This window comes from Mustela nivalis (assembly GCF_964662115.1).
Source record: "Mustela nivalis genome assembly, chromosome: 1".
Taxonomy (NCBI): Eukaryota; Metazoa; Chordata; class Mammalia; order Carnivora; family Mustelidae; genus Mustela; species Mustela nivalis.
This window is the reverse complement of record NC_139020.1, coordinates 169,987,087-170,008,813: the sequence shown is the minus strand read 5'-3', so window position 1 is coordinate 170,008,813 and position 21,727 is coordinate 169,987,087. Positions and strand designations below refer to the sequence as shown.

Genomic DNA, 21,727 nt, shown 5'->3' with positions numbered 1-21,727 from the left:
ATAATATATAGTATAATAATATATTTATAATTATAAATAATATATACATATATAAATATATAAATAATGTGTAATATTACTTATATATTATAATATTAAAATATATTATTTTATATATAAATATAATATATATTATAATGTTATAACATACATATTATAATAATATATATAATTATATATTATTTATATATACATATATATACATATATCATATACATATACATACACACACCAAAATAAGAGCATATTATAATATATATTATATATAGAATTATGTATATAATAATATAGAAATATATGTATATGTATACTCTTTCTTTAAAATTTGGAAGGTAGTTTCTTCTAAGAGACCAAAATACACCCAAAACCAAGTGGGTTCTTCTGTTCTATTCACCAGTCATATATATATAAATTTAAATTATATGTATTTTTTTTAATTTTTAAATTTCTTTCTACCCCCTTTTTTCACCCCACAATTGCGGGTCTCTCTGATTGGGTTAGCGGACATTTTTCTGGGGTCTTTGCCACCCTTTTAGTATTTTTTTTTCTCCTATTCTTATCTGGATAAAATAACAATGTGGAAAAACTCACCACAAAAAAAAGAACAAGAGGCAATACAGAAGGGTAGAGACCTAACCAATAAGGACATTGGTAATATGTCAGCTCCAGATTTCAGAATGACGATTCTCAAGGTGCTAGCTGGGCTTGAAAAAGGGATGGAAGATATTAGGGAAACCTGTCTGGAGAAATAAAAGCCCATTATGGAGAAATAAAAGAACTAAAATCTAACCAAGCTGAAATCAAAAAAGCTATTAATGAGGTGCAGTAAAAAATGCAGGCTCTTACTAGGATAAATGAGGCAGAAGAGAGAATTAGTGATATAGAAGACTAAATGATGGAGAATAAAGAAGCTGAGCAAAAGAAAGACAAACAACTACTGGACCACCAGGGGAGAATTCAAGAGATAAGTGATACCACTGGATGAAACAATACTAGAATAATTGGGATCCCAAAAGAAGAAGAAAAAGAGGGGGGCAGAAGTTATATTGGGGTGAATTATAGTAGGGAATTTCCCAAATATGACAAAGGGAACAAGCATCAAAATCCAGGAGTCACAAAGAATCCCCCTCAAAATCAATAAAATAGGTCCACACCCCATCATTTAATAGTAAAACTTCAAGTAAGTGACAAAGAGAAAATCCTGAAAGCAGCCAGGGACAAGAAGTCTGTAATGTACAATTATAAATATATTAGATTGGCAGCAGACTTATCCACAGAGACCTTTCTGGCAGGCCAGAAAGAACTGGCATGATATATTCAGAGCACTAAACGAGAAAAACGTGCAGCCAAGAATACTATATCCAGCTAGGCTATCATTGAAAAGAGGAGAGATAAAAAGCTTCCAGAACAAACAAAAACTAAAAGAATTTGTAAAAACCAAACCAGTCCTACAAGAATTATTGAAAGGGGTCCTCTAAACAAAGAGAGGGCCTAAAAGTAGTAGACCAGAAAGGAACAGAGACAATATACAGTAATAGTTACCATACAGGCAATACAATGGCACTAAATTCATATCTTTCAATAGTTACCCTGAATATAAATGGGATAAATGCCCCAATCAAAAGATACAGGGTATCTGAATAGATAAAAAACAAAACCCATCAATATGCTGTCTACTAGAAACTCATTTTAGACCCAAAGACACTTCCAGATTTAAAGTGAGGGGGTGGAAAACAATGTACCATGCTAATGGACATCAAAAGAAGGCTGGGGTGGCAATCCTTTATCAGATAAATTGTATTTTAAGCCAAAGACTATAATAAGAAATGAAGAAGGACACTATATCATACTCAAAGAGTCTGTCCAACAAGAAGATCTAACAATTTTACATATTTCTGCCCCTAACATGGGAGCAGCCAATTATATAAACCAATTAATAACAAAATCAAAGAAACACATCAACAATAGCAGAATAATAGTAAGGGACTTTAACACCCCACTCACTGAAAAGGAGAGATCATCTAAGCAAAACATCAACAAGAAAATAAAGGCCTTAAATGACACACTGGGGCACATGGACATCACACATTTATTCAGAACACTCCATTCCCCCAAAAAAGAATACACATTTTTCTCTACTGCACATGGAACTTATTCTCCAGAATAGGTCACATCCTGGGTCACAAATCAGGTCTCAACTGGTCCCAAAAGAGTGGGATCATTCCCTGCATATTGTCAGACCACAATACTCTAAAGCTAGAACTCAATCACAAGCGGAAATTTGGAAAGAACTCAAATACATGGAGGCTAAAGAGCATCCTACCAAAGAATGAATGGGTCGACGAGGAAATTAAAGATTGAAAAAAATTCATGGAAACAAATGATAATGAAAACACAACTGTTCAAAATCTGTGGGACACAGCAAAGGCAGTCCTGAGAGGAAAATATATAGTGATTCACGCCTTTCCCAAGAAACAAGAAAGGTCTCAAGTACACAATCTAACCCTACACCTAAAGGACATGGAGGAAGAAATCAAAGAAAGCCTAAACCCAGAAGGAGAAGAGAAATAATAAAGACCAGAGCAGAAATCAATGAAATAGAAACCAAAAAACAGTAGAACAAATCAATGAAACTAGGAGCTGGTTCTTTTAAAGAATTAATAAGATTGATAAACCCCTGGCCAAACTTTTCAAAAAGAAACAAGAAAGGACCCAAATTAATAAAATCATGAATTAAAGAGGAGAAATCACGACCAACACCAAATTAGTATAAATAATTATAAGAACATATTATGAGCAACTATACACCAACAAATTTGACAATCTGGAAGAAATGGATACATTCCTACAGATATATAAACTACCACAACTGAACCAGGAAGAAAGAGAAAACCTGAACAGACCCATAACCAGTAAGGAGATTGAAGCAGTCATCAAAAATCTCTCAACAAACAAGAGCCATGGCCAGACAGCTTCCCAGGGGAATTATACTAAATATTTAAAGAACAATTAATTCCTATTCTCCTGAAACTGTTCCAAAAAAATAGAAATGGAAGGCAAACTTCCAAACTCATTTTATGAGGCCGGCATTACCTTGATCCAAAAACCAGACAAAGACCCCATCAAAGGGGAGAATGACAGACCAATATCCTTGACAAACACAGATGAAAAATTCTCACCAAAATACTAGCCAATTGGATCCAACAGTACATTAAAAAGATTATTCACCACGATCGAGCAGGATTTATTCCAGGGCTGCAAGGTTGGTTCAACATTTGCAAATCAATCAATGTGATATAATAGATTAATAAAAGAAAGAACACGAATAATATGATACTTTTAATAGATGCTGAAAAAGCATTTGACAAAGTACAGCATCCTTTCTTGATCAAAACTCTTCACATAGTGGGGATAGAAGGTACGTACCTCAATATCACTAAAACCATCTACGAAAAACCCACAGTGAATATCATTCTCAATGGGGAAAAACTGACATCTTTCCCCCTAAGGTCAGGAACACAGCACGGATGTCCACTATCATCACTGCTATTCAACATAGTACTAGAAGTCCTAGCCTAAGCAATCAGACAACAAAAAGAAATAAAAGGCGTCCAAATAGGCAAAGAATAAGTCAAACTCTCACTCTTTGCAGACAATATGATACTTTATGTGGAAAACACAAAAGACTCCACTACAAATCTGCTAGAACTTGTACAGGAATTCGGTAAAGTGTCAGAATATACAATCAATGCACAGAAAGCAGTTGCATTTCTATACACCAACAGCAAGACAGAAGAAAGAGAAATTAAGGAGTCAATCCCATTTACAACTGCACCCAAAACCATAAGATAACCTAGGAATAAACCTAACCAAAGAGGCAATGAATCTGTACTCAGGAAACTATAAAGCACTCATGAAAGAAACTGAGGAAGACACAAGGAAATGGAAAAACATTCCATGTTCATGGAATGGAAGAACAAATACTGTGAAAATGTCTATGCTACCTAGAGCAATCTACACATTTAATGCAATCCCTATCAAAATCCCACCCATTTTTTTCAAAGAAATGGAACAAATAATTCTAAAATTTATATGGAACCAGAAAAGACCCTGAATAGCTAGAGGAATGTTGAATAAGAAAGCCAAAGTTGGTGGCATCACAATTCCGGACTTCAAGCTCTATAACAAAGCTGTTATTATTGAGACAGTACGGTACTGGCAAAAAAAAAAAAAAAAGACACATAGGTCAATGGAACTGAACAGAGAGCCCAGAAATAGACCCTCAACTCTATGGTCAACTAATCTTCGACAAAGCAGGAAAGAATGTCCAATGGGTAAAAGACAGTCTCTTCACAAATGGGATTGGGAAAATTGGAAAACCACATGCAGAAAAATTAAACTGGACCATTTCCTTACACCACACACAAAAATAGACTCAAAATGGATGAAGTACCTCAACGGGAGACAGGTATCCATAAAATCCTTGAGGAGAACACAGGCAGCAACCTCTTCGACCTCAGCCACAGCAACTTCTTCCTAGAAACATCACAAGAGGCAAGGGGAACAAGCGCAAAAATGAACAACTGGGACTTTGTCAAGATCAAAAGCTTTTGCACAGCAAAGGAAACAGACAACAAAACTAAAGACACCTGACAGAACGGGAGAAGATATTTGCAAACGACATATCAGATTAAGGGCTAGTATCCAAAATCTATCAAGAATTTATCAAACTCAACACCCAAAGAACAAATAATCCAATCAAGAAATGGGCAGAGGACATGAACAGACATTCCTGCAAAGAAGACACCCAGATGGCCAATAGACACATGAAATAGTGTTCCAAATCACTCAGGAAAATACAAATACAAAATACAGGAAAATACAAATCAAAATCACAATGAGATACCACCTCATGCCAGTCAGAATGGCTCAAATTAACAAATCAGGAAATAACAGATGTTAGTGAGGATGCAGAGAAAGAGGAACCCTCCTACACTATTGGTGGGAATGCAAACTGGTGCAGCCACTCTGGAAAACAGCATGGAGGTTCCTCAAAAAGCTGAAAATAGAACTACCCTACGACCCAGCAATCACACTACTGGGTATTTACCCTAAAGATACAAATGTAGTGATCCAAAGGGGTACATGCACCCGAATGTTTATAGCAGCAATGTCCAAAATAGCCAAACTATGGAAAGAACCTAGATGTCCATCAACAGATGAATGAATAAAGAAGATGTGGTATATATATACAATGAAATACTAAGGAGCCATCAAAAGAAATGAAATCTTATCATTTGCCACAATGGGATGGAACTAGAGTGTATTATGCTGAGCAAAATAAGTCAATCAGAGAAAGACAATTATCTCATGATCTCCCTGATATGGGGAATTTGAAAGGCAAAGTGGGGGATTTAGGAGTAGGGAAGGAATAAATGAAACAAGATGGGATTGGGAGGGAGACAAACCATAAGAGACTCTTAATCTCACAAAACAAACTGAGGTTTGGGGCGGGAGGGGGTTATGGAGAGGATGGTTGGGTTATGGACAGTGGAGACAGTATGTGCTATGGTGAGTGCTATGAAGTGTGTAAGCCTGACAACTCACAGACCTGTACCACTGGGGTATATGCTAATAAAATTTTTTTTAAAAAATAAGTTCATTATATGAGCTTAGTAGCAGTCTCAAGAGCAGAGGAAACTGAGAATTTGACCGGGTTGGGGCTAATTTCAAAAACCTAATGTGTAAATTGTGTCCCAGAAATACGAGAAGAGATAACATGACAGAAGAAATCACTGAGGCTTTGTCAGCTAAGGCTTAGCAAAACTGATGAAAAATATCAACTTACAGAACCAAGAAACTCAGCACACCCCAAGTAGAATAAAAACAGAGAAAGCCACACCTAAATAAATCAGAGCAAAATTGCCGAAAAGCAATGGGAAGTGGTAAATCTGAAAGGGGATAAATAGGTAGAAGCTTAAGGGACTGATGATATAAATAACTGCTGACTTTTCACTAGAATCAGTGGAGGCCAGAAGACAATAGAATACCCTTAAAGTGCTAAGAAAAACATCATCAAACTAGAATTTCATAACCAGTGAAAATATGCTTCAAAAATGAAGGTGAGATAAATTCATAAATTCATTTTCAGACAGACGAAAGTTGTGAGAATTCACCTGCAGCAGACCAATACTACAAGAAAAGCTAACACAAACATTTTAGAACAGAAAGGATATCAGAAGGAAACTCAGATCTGCAAAAGGTGAAGAGCACCAGAAAGGGTAAATAGATGGGTAAATGTTAAAGACCTTTTTCTTTTTTTTTAAAGATTTTATTTATTTATTTGACAGACAGAGATCACAAGTAGGCAGAGAGGCAGGCAGAGTGGAGGAAGCAGCTCCCTGCTGAGCAAAAATCCTGATTCGGGGTTCGATTCCAGAACCCTGGGATCATGACCTGAGCCCAAGGCAGAGGCTTTAACCCACTGAGCCACCCAGGTGCCCCAAAGGCCTTTTATTTTTTAAAAAATGTTTAAAGATTTATTTATTTGGGGGGAGGAGAGAGCACAAGAGAGATCACAGAGGGAGAGGGAGAAGCAGACTTCCCATTGAGCAGGGATCCCGATGTGAGGTTCAATACCATGACCCTGGGATCATGACCTGAACTGAAGGCAGATGCTTAACCAACTCAGCCACCCAGGCACCCCTTTGAAGCCCTTTTTAAAGTAATATATCTACATCTATATCTTTTTATCCATATGCATGATATTTAAAAATACTATTGAGTGTTTAAAGCTATATATAAATCTTTATAATTTATGCAGAAGTAAAATACAAATAACAAGAGCACCAAGGTTAAGAGGAGGAATAAATAGAATTATATTGCTGTAAGGTTCTTACATATCTGTAAAATTATATAATAGTATTTTTCAGCATATTATTTGAACGTAGATAGAGATAACTTAAAGATATAGAGTATAATCTTTAGGGCAGAGATCACCAAAGTATAGTACCCAGACATACATCATTAATTGCATCTGAGAACTTATCAGACATGCAAGTTTTTGACCTCTGTCACAGACCTACTCAGTAAGAAACTTTGAGGATATGGCCCAGAAAACTATGTTTTAATAAGACTTCCAGCTGCTTTGTAATTCATGTAAAGTTTAAGAACCACTGCTCACAAACAGCCATTAGAATATACTACAAAGAAGTATACTTTTAAAAAGGAGATTTAAAAATGCAATATACCCAAAAGAAGGCAGGAAAGTAGAAACAGAAACAAAGAATAAATGGGGTATGTAGAAAAAATAGATATCAAGATGGGAGATTTCAACCCAACTATATTAATGATTACCTCAAATATAAATATACTAAACTCTGTGATAAAAAGGCAAAGATTGTCACGATATAAAAGCAAGATCCAACAACATGTGGTTTTATAAGGTACAATTCAATTAAAAAGGCATAAGTTGAAAAGCCTAAGAGTAGAAACAAATGTTTCATGCATAAGAGTAGAAACAAATGTATCATGCAAAGACTAGTATAAAAAAGCCAGTGTAGAGGTAGCTGGCTGGCTTAGTTGCTAGAGCATGTGATTTGATCTCAGGATCGTGAGTTCAAGTTCCACATCAGGCAAGGAGCCTACTTAAAGCACAGCAATAACAACAAAAGCCAGTGCGGCTGTATTATTAATATCAGACAAAGAGAGAAGAAGAATACTGGACTTTAGCATAAGAATAATGCTATAAGGAAAGAGGGAAAATTTTAATGATAAGAGAATAAAGTCATCAAGGCATGTCGATCCTAAATGCACTTACAACTAAGAACAGAGTTCCAAAATGCATAAAGAAAAAATGACACAAATGGACAACTCTTCATTCATACTTGGAGAGATTTTAATACTTCTGTCTCTAATTTTAGGATGCAGAGAGGGGAAAAACTTAGTAGAAAGGCATATTTGAATAGCACTGTAACCAACTTGATAAAATACCAACTTAATAAAAATATTGCATCCAACCACAGAATATGCATGATTTCAAACCCACAGAGAACATTCAAGATAGACTATATTCTGGGTAATGAAAGAGATCTTAATAAATTCAAAGAATTAAAATCCAATAGATTATATCTTCTGACCCAATAGTAGTAAATTAGAAACCAGCATGAAAAGATACCTGGCATTATACACTTATCTGGAAAAGATCAAGTTAAAAATAGTGACAATAGCTGGGATGCTCCATCAGTTAAGTGTCTGCTTTCATCTCAGGTCATGATCCCAGGGTCCGTGCATGGAGTACCGCAGGGGGCTCCCTGCTCAGCAGGGAGTTTGCTTCTCCCTCTGCCCCTCCCCGTGTTGGTATTCTCTCTCACACACAAATAAATAAGAATCCTTAAAAGAAAACAACAGTAACAATAGCAAATGTGGGTACAGATAAAGAGAAACTAGATCTTTCATAAATTGCAATTGTGAAGGTAAAATGGGATAGCCTCTCCTGTAAACAGTTGGTCAGTTTCTTTGCAAATGTACATTATCATATGGTGCAGGATTTATCTCAGAGAAAAAACATGTCCACCCAAAACATGTAGAAAAGTATTCACAGTAGTTTTATAATCACAGAAACCTAGAACAACTCCACTGCCCTTCAGTGGGTGAATGGGTAAATAAATCATGGCACAGAGACATCAAGGAACATGACTCATCAAAATTTACTGTTGATACATGTGACCAGTTGGATAGATCTCAAGAGATTACGGTGAGTGGAAAAAATGTTTCAATCTCGAAAGATTACAACTATATGATTCCATTTTTACAATATGCTTAAAATGATAATATTACAGAGATGGAGAACAGATTAACAGATTACTGGTTGCCAGATATTAGAGATAGGAGAGGGGAAAGGAACTGGTATGATTATAAAGAGGTTTCATGATGGGACTTTGTAGTGTAGGACAGTTCTGCATCTTGATGGTGACAGTAGTTATAGTAATCTACACATGTGATAAAACTGCATACAACTATACATATACAGACACACACAAGTGAGTGCAAGTAAAATGGGTGAAAATCCAAAACTATCTGGATTGTACCCATATTCATTTCCTTGTTTTAATATTGTATGATAGTCATGGAAAATGGTACCACTGGGGGAAACTGAGTAAAAGGTACATGGAACTTCTATTATTTTTGTAACTTTCTACGATTCTATAGTTATTTCAAAACAAAAAGAAAAAGGTTTTTTAGAAAATTTTCACATATTTGGGAATTAAACAATACCTTCGAAAATAACCCATGAATCAAAGAAAACTGATAATAACTATTAGTACATATTTTGACCTGAATAATAAGTAAAATACAAATACCCCGTATTGTGGGGTTCTGTGAAAGCAAGGCTTTCACAGGAAAAATCTTAGCTTTAAATACTTGTAAGAACAAAGGTTTAAAAAATCAGTGTTATTACCTTATACCACAAGAAACCAGAAACATCAGAACAAATTAAATGCAAAATAGCTAGAAGAAAGGGAATAAGAAAAATAAGAAAGAAAACTGATCAACTTTAAAATGAACAATTGAGAAAATCAAAACAAAATCAAAATTTGGATATTTGTAAAATGAATACAATTAATATAACTCTTAGCAAGATGATCAAGAAAAAAAACCCACACAAATTAACCAAAAATGTTTAAAAGAATAGAAAGTGTTTATATCTTTAGATTATATAGACATTAGAGGGATAAAACTTTTTACCAATATATTAACAAATTTCAATGAAATAGACAAATTCCTTAAAAAAACAAAAATTACCAGAACTGAGAAAAGAATAAAAATTGTATTTGTATTCTTTTAAAGATTTTATTTTAAAAAAATTTTTTTTAAAGATTTTGTTTATTTATTCATGAGAGACAGAGAGAGGCAGAGGGAAGCTGGCTCCCTGCAGAGTAATGCAGTACTCGATCCCAGGATCCCGGTATCATGACCTGAACCAAAGGCAGACGCTTAACCATCTGAGCCATCCAGGCACCCATGATTTTATTTATTTGAAACAGAGAGAGAGAGAGAGATTGCATGGGGTGGGGAGAGGGGAAGAGGGAGAAAGAGAAGCAGACTCCCTGCTGATCTGGAGCCAGGGCTCCATGCTAGGACCCTAAAATCATGACCTGAGCCAAAGGCAGATGCTTAACCAACTGAGCCACCCAGGCACTTTTTTATTCCCCAAAATAAAAATTTTAAATGTCTAACTTCTGTTAAAGAAAATGTATACATAGTAAAAACCTTCCCCTGAAGAAAATTCCAGGCCCAGCCAGCTTTTCCTACTGCTTAGGAAAGAAATAGTACCAAATCCTACCTAAGCTCTTTCAGAAAAAAGGAGAAAAATTTCCCAACTTGTTTTATAAGGCCAGCACTGCTGTGACATGGAAACCTAACAAAGACTACAAGAAAAGAAAAACTACAGATGTATACCCTTCACAATCATAGACACAAAAATCCCTAGCAAATACTACCAGATCAAATCTAGCAATAAAAATAAGAATAATACATTGATCAAGATAGGCTTATTTTCAGGAATTCAAGGTTGGTATAACATTGAAAAGACTGTAACAAAATGAAAGAAAAAACATGAGTGTTTATTTGATGCAGGAAAAGCATTTGACAACTTTAACATCTTTTCATGATAAACTCTCTCAGAGATCTAGTATTAGCAGAAAACATCCTCAGCTAAATGAAGGAACTACATTTCTCCAACATATAACATTATATGTATTGATGAAACTCTGAATATTTTTCTTCTACATTTGAGCATAAGGCAAGGATATCCTGAATAGAGACATTAATAACATTGAATTCAACCAGGCCAACAGTCTTATTTAACTTTTTTTTGAAGATTTTATTTTTTTATTTAACAGACAGAGATCACAAGTAAGCAGAGAGTGGGGCAATATGGTGGGGGGGAAGCAGGCTCCCCGCTGAGCAGAGAGCCTGATGTGGGGCTCAGACCCAGGACCCTGGGATCATGACCTGAGCCAAAGGCAGAGGCTTAACCAACTAAGCCACCCAGGTGCCCCAGTCTTATTTAACATTTTTATAAGTGATTTTAAAGATCTTCAAGTGTACAAATGCTATTGATTTCTTTCTGGTGGGAACAAGCTAAAAGTACAACACTATCTCTAGTGGAGAGAACACGTTTTCAAATTGTAGGTCAGGATTTAGTGGTGGGTTGTAAAATCAATTTATCAAGTAAAGACCAAAATATATATTTTTAAGATTTTTATATATTTATTTGAGAGAGAGGGAGAACGTGTGGGCATGCAAGCAGGGGAAGGGGCAGAAGGAGAGCGAGAATGAGAATCCTTAAGCAGTCTCCCCACTGAGCCCAGACCCTGTCCTGGGGCTTGGTCCCAGGACCCTGGGATTATGACCTGAGCCGAAATCCACAGTTGGCCACCCAACCAATTGAGCCACCCAGGAACCCCAAGATCAGAATATTTTTAAATAAAATTGACTAGACTAGAAAATATCAGAATTCACATATCAAGGAGATATTATTTTATAAAAATTTTTTTGAAGATTTTATTTGAGAGAGTGCATGCATGCACTAGAGCAGGAGGGAGGGAAGGGCAGAGAGAGAGAGGGAGGAGCAGACTTCCTGCTGATCAGGGTGCCCATGCAGGGAGCCCATACTGGGCTCTGTCCTAGGAACCCAAGATCACAACCTGAGCTGAAGGCAGACATTTAACCAACTGAGCCATCCAGCTCTGTTTTGTAAACTTTTTGCCTGAAATGCATTGAGCTGACTTCTTCCTAAACGGTTTGTTTTTCTTTAAGTGATCAATGGTTACCCAGGAGTAAGAGAGAGAGGGTAGTGGTGGCTTATTGCTACAGCCCCATCAGGACTTGGCTGCCCTATCCTTAAATGCACTTAAATTATATGTGTTTGTGTGTGTTTGCTGGATCATGATATATAAAAATGTGATATGTGAAATGTGATAAAAATATTTCCTGAGGATCCATAAATAGGCAAAAAATGCTATCTGAGCAAGAAAGGTATGGGTACATGCAGGGGGCAGTGAGCTCTAACTTCCTACATGGGAAGGCACCAGGTAACACTATAGACTCTCCCCAACACACAGCATCAGACCTTCAAAATCCTGAGTCTCAGTAGGAAAAGACAAGGAAAATCCTGTCCTTCCTGTACAAAATTATGTTCTCTCTATACTTAAACAAAACACAGAACAGGCTACAAAACATCAGAATTACCCAGTGCAGCGGCTCAGTGCTAAAATGCACAACTCTAGAGGGTGCTCTCACAGACTATGATGTGAATGGCTCCCCCTGGAGTTGAACAGTGCACAACTCATATAACCTTACCAGGCAGCCAAAAGTATAATGATTAAGAGTACCAAACAAACCTAGGGTCTAGTTCCAGATCTAATCTCAGGCTACATAACCTGGGGCAGGTTAGTTAACCTCCCTGAGCCTCAGTTTCCTTAAGAGAACACATATACTCCTAGGACCCAATTCAGCACCTGGCACATAGTGGTTCTCAATAAATGTGTTAAATGATGTAAAAATGACTAATACCTGCCTTATAAGGTGGTGGTGAGGACTAAATGAATTAACATAAAGTTTTTATGGACAATCTAAAAAATAAAGCAGCATTAAACAAGTATCTACAAAGATGACAGAGTGAAATTTTAAGACTCTTCAGGGTGGAAAGATGCAGGTTGGGAAGGAATTATTTTTGTTTAAATTAATGAAAAAATAAAATAAAAAATTATAAACAAAACAAAACAAATTAATGAAAAAATAACCACAAGCTACTGAGAAAAGAAAAATGGACCAGTTGGTATAAAATATATAAAATCTGGATACAAGAGAACTTTGATAGGATGGAGATTCTTTTCTTTCTTTTTCTATTTGGAGGTATTTCTTGAAGCTTGAGAACACATTTGAAACAAAAAGCAGGAAAGGCATACCTTTTGTTATTTCCAATTGTAGAACAGGTAAAGACAAAAAGTACTGATAACATCAAAGCATTCTAAGAATGACATTGGGCCATGGGAGCCGAAATGTTTGCGTTCTTGTCTGGCATGGGAGGGAGCAGGGTATATGACAGTTCAGGGACATGTGTTCCTTCCTCCCACCGTGCTTCTTTCCTGGTGGAACTGGGGTTTTGGTGCAGTCATGACAATCCTTCACCCTTATTTAAGTCGCACAATGAAGCAGGTCGCCCTAGATTGAAAGCACAAACCCGGACCGGCGGGTCCCCTCCTTCCCCTGTGGTTCTGTGCCTACCTCCCAGCAGGAAGTTGCGGTGCAGTCATTCCCTCCCTAGAGATGGCTGATAACAGAAACCAGCAAAAGTGCATTCTGGGAGGGAAGAATCCCTGAGCCCCCAAGAGAGGTCACACCAGTTAGCAGTTAGAAAAGGAGGCATTTCTCACACTTGCTAATGAGTTCGACGCTTGTGAAACATAAACAGGAAGTGGGAGCTCTCCAAAGCGACCTGAAGGAAATCCACTCCCAGTTTGGTCAAAGTGTGAATCCCAGTTCTCTAGGTTGTCAAGGACACTGCCAATTAAGACTGACAGCCCCCAAATTGCGCCCGAGGCGAAGCTTCACCCAGTCCCAGGGACGACCCCATTTTGGTTTTTTTTTTTTTTTTAATTTTTTTCCAATCCTTCCCCACAGCCAGGCCACTCAGCATCGGGGTGACTGACCCGAGGCGCGGTGGGAACCGCTTACAGTCATCTCTCAACTCCCCGAACTTGCAGGGCAGGGCAGCGCAGAGGTCAGTGAAATCCCCAGCCAGGCCTTATTTTAGTCATGAATTTCCACTGGCTCCCTCCTCTGACTGCATCAGCGCGGCTCACACCGCGGGCTTGGAGTTTCAGCTGTTTTCCCTGCTCCAGGCTGAGTTAGAAGGTCACACAGACCGGACTCTGCCGGGGGAGGTAAGTGCCCCCCCCCCCGCGCGCGCGCGCCACCCCCCGCCCGCGCTTTGCGGAGATCTGGGGCTGCTTGGGGGAGGCGTTTCTGCCCCAAGCTCAGGGCAGTGGGTTAGCTTCTTCCTCCTTCTCTTCCCACGCATTTTAGTCCGTATTAAATAAATTTTGAAACAAAACAAAGCAAACATCTTTTTTTTTTTTTTTTCCCTGTCAGCCAGTGGCATCTATATAATTTTCCCAGGGCTGTCTTCCCCTCGTTGCCCAATTTATGCTCTTGCCAGAGGTTCCTGTAAATTCAAGGACAGAATCTGTTTGATTCCCCACAGTAGCTTTAGCAACGGTCACTACGCCTGGCACCCTGGAGGGGGCTCAACTGATGTGTATCCACTGAATGAACGCTAAAATTTCAGTATGATGGACAGATAGTTTTTTCTAGACTCTCTCCTCCCTCCCGCCCCGGGTGCAGACCGCCAACAGCGCCGCCCAAGTTCCTGGTAGGCGAGGAGACAGCCCACCACGGCGGGCACAGTGCGTCCCCGGGGCCTGGGTCCCACGGGCGGCGGAGAGGGACTCGCAGGCAGAGGCCCTGTGGTCCGAGCTGTGGCCACGTGAAGCGTCACGCCCCGTGCTGCTGCAGGGCAGGCGTCGCCGCCGCAGTTGTGTAACGTTGCAGCCGGAGGGGAGGCGACCCGGGAGCCTCTGCTCTGGAGGGGGCAGGGTAGGGAGGGGAAACGCAGGGCACCGCGCCCGGTGTCTTTCGGTGCCGGACTAACCCAAGTGGGGTTAAAGTGGGCACTGGGATACACGGGGGCGGGGGCGCAAAAGGGCACCCGCCGGCCAGCAGGCTTTAACCAGGAGCGGAGCGAGGAGGGAGCGAGGGGCCCGTGGCGCACACGCTCGGCGGTCAGGTGCGCGCAGCGTGCTCGGCGGCGGCCTCGGCTGCCCCTGCGCTTGGCTGCCAGCCCGCTTCCCATGGGGTGACATCCGCCCCGCCCCTCGGCCCCTCCCCACGGCGGGCAATTCCTGGACGCCCGGCTGAGGGGTGGGGGCGGGGAAGCCGGGACGGAAAGAAACACCAGCCTCTGGGGAGGGCAGGGGGGCCGGGCGACTCCCTTCGCTGCGCGCTGGTTCCTCGGAGCCGGCCGGGCGGGGGAGGAGGAAGAGGGTTGGGCTGGAGCGAGCGAGGGGATATTCCTCTCCCGGCTTGAGTCAGACGCGGGCGGATCCGTCCTCCCCCGTTCCCTCCCAGGAGACGGGAACTTACTTCATTTCCCTGGGGCAGGTTCGCCCACGTTACCAAACCTCCCCCCTACCCGGCCCCAGCGCCTCCCCGGCCCCTTCCAGCTTCCGCGCCCCCCACCAGGTTGGGCAGGACCCAGGCCATGCTGCCACCCCCTCTTCGGGGAAAGGCAGCCGCAGCCGCAGACACCTGGGGGCCGGGGTTGGGGGGGGGGGGCTCCCTCGCAGCCGCGGGAGCGTTGTCCAACACGTGAGACTCATGTGATGAAGCCGGGGGAGGGCGGGCAGGTCGCTCCTTCCCTCCCTGGCAGCGGCCAGACGTGCCTGGAGTCACAGGGTAGAACACGTAGCTCCAACCCACCCACTCGCTCCCATTTAACCCAGCCCGCAGCCTCTCTATTACTCCTCAGTTCGCCCCCCCATCCCCCCTCCGCCCTAGCCGGCCCCCCCCTCCGAGCTCCCTCCCGCCTCCCCGCCCGCCCCACTTCTCATTCACTTGGCTCGCACCGCGCAGACGGCGCAGGGAGCACACACCGCCAGTCTGTGCGCAGAGCTGGAGCCAGAGGCCGCGGGGACACCATGCACGCCCCCAACTGAAGCAGAACCTCAAAGCCGCAGCGCCCGGCAGCTCAAGCGGATTTCAGAGAGCTCAGACTCAGAGGAACCCTTGAGGAGAGACACCCCCATCACCCCCGTGAAGCCCCTTGCAGGACCGTGCTCACCCCGACGTTCCGCTACTGCAGACAGGAGTGCACAGTGGCCCCGGCTCGCCGCGCCATGGAGCGGATCCCCAGCGCGCAACCGCCCCCCGCCTGCCTGCCCAAAGCTCCAGGACTGGAGCCCGGAGACCTACCTGGGTAAGTTGGTACTCCCCGGCCCCTTCAAGCCTCAGCTCCAGCCCTGCGTTCTGCGCCGCTCTCAACTCAGAGCCGTTCTGGGCGCATCCAGGGGGCTTTTACTCGCCAGGGCTCTTGCAGCCTATGCGCACGCAAAGTCAAGACCCTACCTGGCCCCTCTCCCTGCAGGATGGATTTTGCCCACATGTACCAAGTGTACAAATCGAGGCGGGGAATAAAGCGGAGCGAGGATAGCAAGGTAAGAATACCGCGCCCCTCGGGACCCCAGCCCCTGGCGCGCGCTGTTCTAAGAAAAGTTTTCTCACTTTGAGCTTCGCCGGGCAATGCAAGGGGTGGGTTCGGTGTTTCTATGAAATGCCTTGGACTAGAAGGGGCAGAAAGTGGTTCTGCGTGTGACTCCGCGGTCCAAACTCTAAAGGAGTCGCGGGTGGGGGAGAGAGGGGCTTCTCACCCGCTTCCTCTGGCGCCCACCGCCCCGCCGTGCGCCTTGCAGGAGACCTACAAACTGCCGCACCGGCTCATCGAGAAAAAGAGACGTGACCGGATTAACGAGTGTATCGCCCAGCTGAAGGATCTCCTACCCGAACATCTCAAACTTACAGTAAGTGAGAAGCTGGCCGCTCTCCAAGCCAGCTCTTTTGCCCAGGGAGAGGGCGGGGGTCATTCATTCGCCGCCTGCAGGCTCCACTGGGAACTGCAGGCCAGATGGGCGGCTGGGAGCTTGCGGGTGGCTCTGTTTTGGGGTACCCTTCCCCAGCCCTGGGATTTTTCTGGCAGCCTCATGCAATGAACTGAGAACTGCTTGGACTTCTCCAAGTTGGCTCTAACCCCAACTAGCCTTCGTTTTCAAAGAGTTTAAGCCTTTCCTTTCTGGTGATTTTCAGGGTTCTTTAGTTTTGCTGACTTTGGTAAATGGTAAACCAAGCAACACGCAGATTTTATTTACCCCCTTCTCTCTTCCCTGCCCCTTTTGAAAAATAAAGAGGACTTGTTTGGGTGCGTGATTTTTATGTCCTGTTCTTTCTTGGCAGTAGCCAACAGCTTACTGGCTTGGCAGCCTTTGGTTGGGGAAAGGAAAAATAGTATTTGAGGAGGAAGTAAAAAGCCTAGATGAGCTGAAAGTTAGGAAAGGGTGTCAGGAAAGAAGCTAGGGGAAGCCTCTTGGCTGCCAGACACAGTAGAAGTCCCTCCTCAGGTTGACAGCACTGCAGAGAAATGTTATCTCTGGATTCCCCTGAGTTCAGGTCAGCAGTGGCTGCTGGAGAAATGTATCTGTCAGAGCTTTCTCCTGATGTAGCTGCCTCTTCCCAAATGCCTCTAAAGATAAGTGACACTTGTTTTTTATTCTTTAATCAGAAGTGTGTGGATGTATGTATACAAACACAAACTTTTTAAAAATGTCATCTCCAAACTTAAAAATGTTATCAGTCAGGAAAGGCTATTTCTCCCCCGCCCCCCTAAGAGATATTGCTCATTGCTAATAAGTGTCCCAGAAGTGGGACTTCTCTGACCTCCCTGCTGACTAAGGCTCTTTTTTATTCCAGACTTTGGGTCATTTGGAAAAAGCAGTGGTTCTGGAACTTACCTTGAAGCATGTGAAAGCACTAACAAACCTAATTGACCAGCAGCAGCAGAAAATCATTGCCCTGCAGAGTGGTTTACAAGCTGGTGAGTGCCGAGTCTGGTTATCATCACCTGAGAGTTGTAGCACAAATACCCTGTGGGCTCAACATCTGGTATAAGAAACATTCTTAAAACAAATGGCTTGTGCACGTTAGTTGGGGGAGATGTCATTTTATCTTTCCTAAAAGGTCAGACTTTTCATTTGGAATGCTGCTGCTTGCCACCTGGCATGAACACGTATTAGTCAAGTGGTAAAATATTTCTGTGGCATTTTGGTTTAAGGGTTTCTGGGTTCTGGGACATGTTCCCCCTCTTGTTTAAAATGCCAGGGCACCTATAATTTGTGTCGTGGGTGTTTTATAGTTGGTCGTCTTAGTCCTCTTTCATTGGAGAATAAATCATGGGTATGCCTCAGTGTCTTCCTGTTTCTCTACTTCCTTATCACTCTGTGTGTGGTATGGTCCTGGCAGGATGACAGCAGGAGCTTTTCCTGCATTTCATGTGGTTCCCTGAATAGCCACTAGGTATCTTGGTGAGTTGCACAATCTAATGAAACCGGTGAAGTTTCATCATTAGTTTCTGTCGACTTCCAGAGAATCACAGTCACCTTGTAACCTTCTAGTTTCACCCCTTCCAAATAATACTGTACAGACCAGGGAGAAAATCTCCTACCCACTCCCTCATTCCATTCTTCTTGCCCTTCTTTCCAAGACTAGTATGATGAGAATCAGAAAAATGTAGCAGGTGCTTCTGCCAGTTTCTTCATTGAAAATAGGAAGATGATGATACCTGATTACTTGGGGCTTGTGGATAGAACACGCGGAAAAGGCTTAGAAATAGCTTTGAAATTTGAAGCGTCCAGCGCAACTGCAACTTTTTCAATCGAAAATAAGCTTACTTGGGTGACATCGTTCTTTTATTCTTTATCTCATTCTGTGACTGGTCTTTGTCCAGTCTGGCTCTGGTAAGACAGATGTTCTGCAAATCCACTCTAGTTATAAACATACAAGGATGTTCAGTGCTGTGTCATGTATAATGAAAACTCAGGAACAAGCTATCAATTCAAGAGGGGAAGTAGTCCATCTCTCTTAATTTTGTTCTGTTTCTGTGATGGGATATTATGCTACCATTATAACTCCTCTATTTTACCTCCGAGTGGTAAGATAATGGGTTAATTTTGTTCTATTATTTATACTTTTCAATATAATCCAAATTTTTTCTGATCATACTACTTTCGGAGTTAGGAACACAAATCAGCGAGGGCCAGTAGCAAAAAGAAAAGCTCCCACGCAGTCTTTGAGGTGTAGGTATCAGGGTGAACCCCACGGGGCCTTCTGAAATGTCTTCCTTTGGATGTGTGTCGATGCAGGTGAGCTGTCGGGGAGAAATGTTGAAGCAGGTCAAGAGATGTTCTGCTCAGGCTTCCAGACGTGCGCCCGGGAGGTGCTTCAGTACCTGGCCAAGCATGAGAACACTCGGGACCTGAAATCTTCACAGCTCGTCACCCACCTTCACCGTGTGGTCTCAGAGCTGCTGCAGGGGGGTACCTCTAGGAAACCGTCCGACCCAGTTCCCAAAGCCATGGACTTCAAGGAGAAACCCAGCTCCCTGGCCAAAGGCTCTGAAGGCCCTGGGAAAAACTGTGTGCCGGTCATCCAGCGGACTTTTGCTCACTCGAGTGGGGAGCAGAGTGGCAGTGACACGGACACAGACAGTGGCTATGGAGGAGAATCTGAGAAGGGTGACTTGCGTGGTGAGCAGCAGTACTTCAAAAGCGATCATGGACGTAGATTCACCATGGGAGAAAGGATCGGTGTTATTAAGCAAGAATCTGAAGAACCCCCAACAAAAAAGAGCAGAATGCAGCTCTCAGATGATGAAGGCCATTTCACGGGCAGTGACCTGATCAGCTCCCCGTTCCTGGGCCCCCACCCACACCAGCCTCCCTTCTGTCTGCCCTTCTATCTGATCCCGCCGTCAGCAACTGCCTACTTGCCCATGCTGGAGAAGTGCTGGTATCCCACCTCCGTCCCCGTGTTATACCCGGGCCTCAATGCCTCAGCGGCAGCCCTCACCAGTTTCATGAACCCAGACAAGATCTCAGCCCCCTTGCTCATGCCCCAGAGACTCCCTTCTCCCTTGCCTTCCCATCCAGCTATCGACTCCTCTGCCCTGCTCCAAGCTTTGAAGCAGATCCCCCCTTTAAACTTAGAAACCAAAGACTAGGGGACCCTGCTGCTCTGCTCTCCTTCCTCCCTACTCCCCCGCCCCTCTCCAAAAAACAAACAAACAAACAGTGTGACTGCAGCAAGATTATTCTAGCATGTATGCTGAGATAATCTGAGGCATGGAGAGAAGATCTGGGGTGCGTGTATGCACGCGTCTGTGCACGTGCCTCGGTTGTTGCTATAGGACATGAAAGCTCCTTTTGGCCTAGGGAAGATATGAAGGATGGCCTGACATCAGAAGATTCTGCGGGGGGGATTGTAGCAGATCTCTGGGCTTTCCCCCATCCCAGAGAAGAGCCCCCTCAGATACAGAAAAAATCAGCTGGATTTTTCAAAAGCTTCAAAGTCTTGGTCTGTGAGTCAGTCCTCATTTTGGGAGCCAGGTCTGTGGCTTTAAGAAAAAGGTACTTTCAAAAGAGGGCTTTCCAGAATGCCGTTCCTAGCCGGCTCTCACGACCCCACCCTTCTCCCTTTTATTGTTGCCCTGACTCACCAAACGTGGTGGGGAGAGGGCAGCCGCATGAAGCTTTCTGCTAAGTGGTGAGGTAGCAGACACTGGCATAGCAAGGTAGTGGTTTGGGGAGATTTCTACAGGTCTGCTCCCCACCCCCTGCCTCCGATGAATAAAGAGAATGTAGTTCCCTACTCAGGCTTTCATAGTGATTAGCTTACTAAGGAACTGAAAAGGGCCCGCTGGTAAAGCTGAGCTGCCAGGGAATGAGGGAGGAGTCCCTTGGGCCTCTGGTACCTGTTTCTAAGTCTCACCTAGAAAACAATCATGCTGTCGCGGGAACCAAAGCAGGGTCTGAGAAACGCAGGTGCCTAAGTTCCAGTCACCCCCCAAATGCATAAAGCCAAGTAACAAATTGCTACCTTCAACAAGCAGAGCTAGACTCGGTTTGCAGTTCTATCCTAAAACTCCTTTTCACCAAGCTTAGCTTAAAGGCCTAACCAGCTCTTGGCACAGCAAGATCCTTTCTGCAGGCTAATGCCCCTTGCCCAATGGCATAGGGAGTGTCCTTATTGCTAAAAAGGATTCTGTCTCCTTCAAAGAAGTTTTATTTTTGGTCCAGAGTACTTGTTTCCTGACTTGTCCAGCTAGCCCTGCACCAGCTTTTCAAAATGCACTATGCTTGATCGCCGATCGTGTTCTAACTTTTTCTTTTCCTGTTTTTATTTTGGTATAAAGTCATTGCCCTTATTTGTAAAACTGTTATAAATATATATTATATAAATATATTAAAAAGGAAATGTTTCAGATGTTTATTTGTATAATTACTTGATCTACAAAGTGAGAAAAATGAATGTATTCCTGTTTTTGAAGAGAATAATTTTTTTCTCTAGGGAGAGGTACAGTGTTTATATTTTGGAGCCTTCCTGAAGGTGTGAAATTGTAAATATTTTTATCTATGAGTCAATGTTAAGTAGTTGTTTTAAAATACTTAATAAAATAATCCTTTTCCTGTGGAAGAGAAAGATGGTCTTCTGCATTTTTCTTCTAAATACCCCAGTCGTGTCATAGGGCTGTCTTCCTGCTCTCCCCTCTTGGCTGGAGGCAACAACTAGTTAATCTTGGTGTCACCTCATTCAGCTTTTTATGTGCCTTGTATTCAGTCAGACAAAATAAACTTGGTCAATTTTGTAGGTAAATATTTATTTTTTTAACGTTTGCTAAAAGTTCATGGTCACGCTGTGCCTCCTTCCAGAGTTAGGCAAAAAGTACATTGTCCCCCCACCCCCTGCCCCAGCCTGCTTTTCTCATGGTCCTTAGAACCTGACAGAAAATGAAATTATGGAATTGTTAGGCCATAGGGTCTGGGGAGCTTGCTGGAGC

General features: G+C 42.6%; 1 protein-coding gene and 2 long non-coding RNA genes across 7 annotated transcripts in view; 1 reads left to right on the top strand and 2 right to left on the bottom strand.

Moving 5' to 3' along the window:
• Positions 1 to 16,299, bottom strand: part of LOC309863700 — a 78,609-nt gene extending 62,310 nt beyond the window's left edge. For 3 of the 4 annotated variants that reach the window (XR_014311189.1, XR_014311190.1, XR_014311191.1), the window contains exon 1: positions 16,039 to 16,216. This is a non-coding gene — a long non-coding RNA (uncharacterized lncRNA). Of the gene's footprint in view, positions 1 to 16,038 lie in introns of all 4 variants that reach the window. The other variant, XR_014311188.1, reaches the window with a different exon arrangement.
• Positions 1 to 16,619, bottom strand: part of LOC309863694 — a 45,656-nt gene extending 29,037 nt beyond the window's left edge. The window contains exons 1-2 of the long non-coding RNA XR_014311182.1: positions 16,494 to 16,619; positions 4,454 to 4,536 (exon numbers count right to left, since the gene is read on the bottom strand). This is a non-coding gene — a long non-coding RNA (uncharacterized lncRNA). The remainder of the gene's footprint in view (positions 1 to 4,453; positions 4,537 to 16,493) is intronic.
• BHLHE40 (basic helix-loop-helix family member e40) lies at positions 13,653 to 21,369 on the top strand. 2 transcript variants are annotated; one of them, XM_082728778.1, is made up of 6 exons: positions 13,653 to 13,952; positions 15,700 to 16,042; positions 16,211 to 16,280; positions 16,536 to 16,643; positions 17,587 to 17,710; positions 19,035 to 21,369. In XM_082728778.1, the coding sequence occupies exons 2-6, from the start codon at positions 15,963 to 15,965 to the stop codon at positions 19,889 to 19,891; spliced, it is 1,239 nt and encodes a 412-aa protein (XP_082584904.1). In that variant the 5' UTR covers positions 13,653 to 13,952; positions 15,700 to 15,962; the 3' UTR covers positions 19,892 to 21,369. The 2 variants fall into 2 exon arrangements, with proteins under 2 accessions (XP_082584904.1, XP_082584905.1); XM_082728779.1 differs by lacking the exon at positions 13,653 to 13,952 and adding an exon at positions 14,643 to 14,854.
• The last annotated feature ends 358 nt before the right edge of the window (positions 21,370 to 21,727 follow it).

Coding starts and splice junctions, on each gene's coding strand:
- BHLHE40 (XM_082728778.1), top strand. CDS start 15,963: ATGGAGCGGATCCCCAGCGCGCAACCGCCCCCCGCCTGCCTGCCCAAA. Junction 16,043..16,210: donor GAGCCCGGAGACCTACCTGG/GTAAGTTGGTAC, acceptor CTCTCCCTGCAG/GATGGATTTTGCCCACATGT. Junction 17,711..19,034: donor GCAGAGTGGTTTACAAGCTG/GTGAGTGCCGAG, acceptor GTGTCGATGCAG/GTGAGCTGTCGGGGAGAAAT.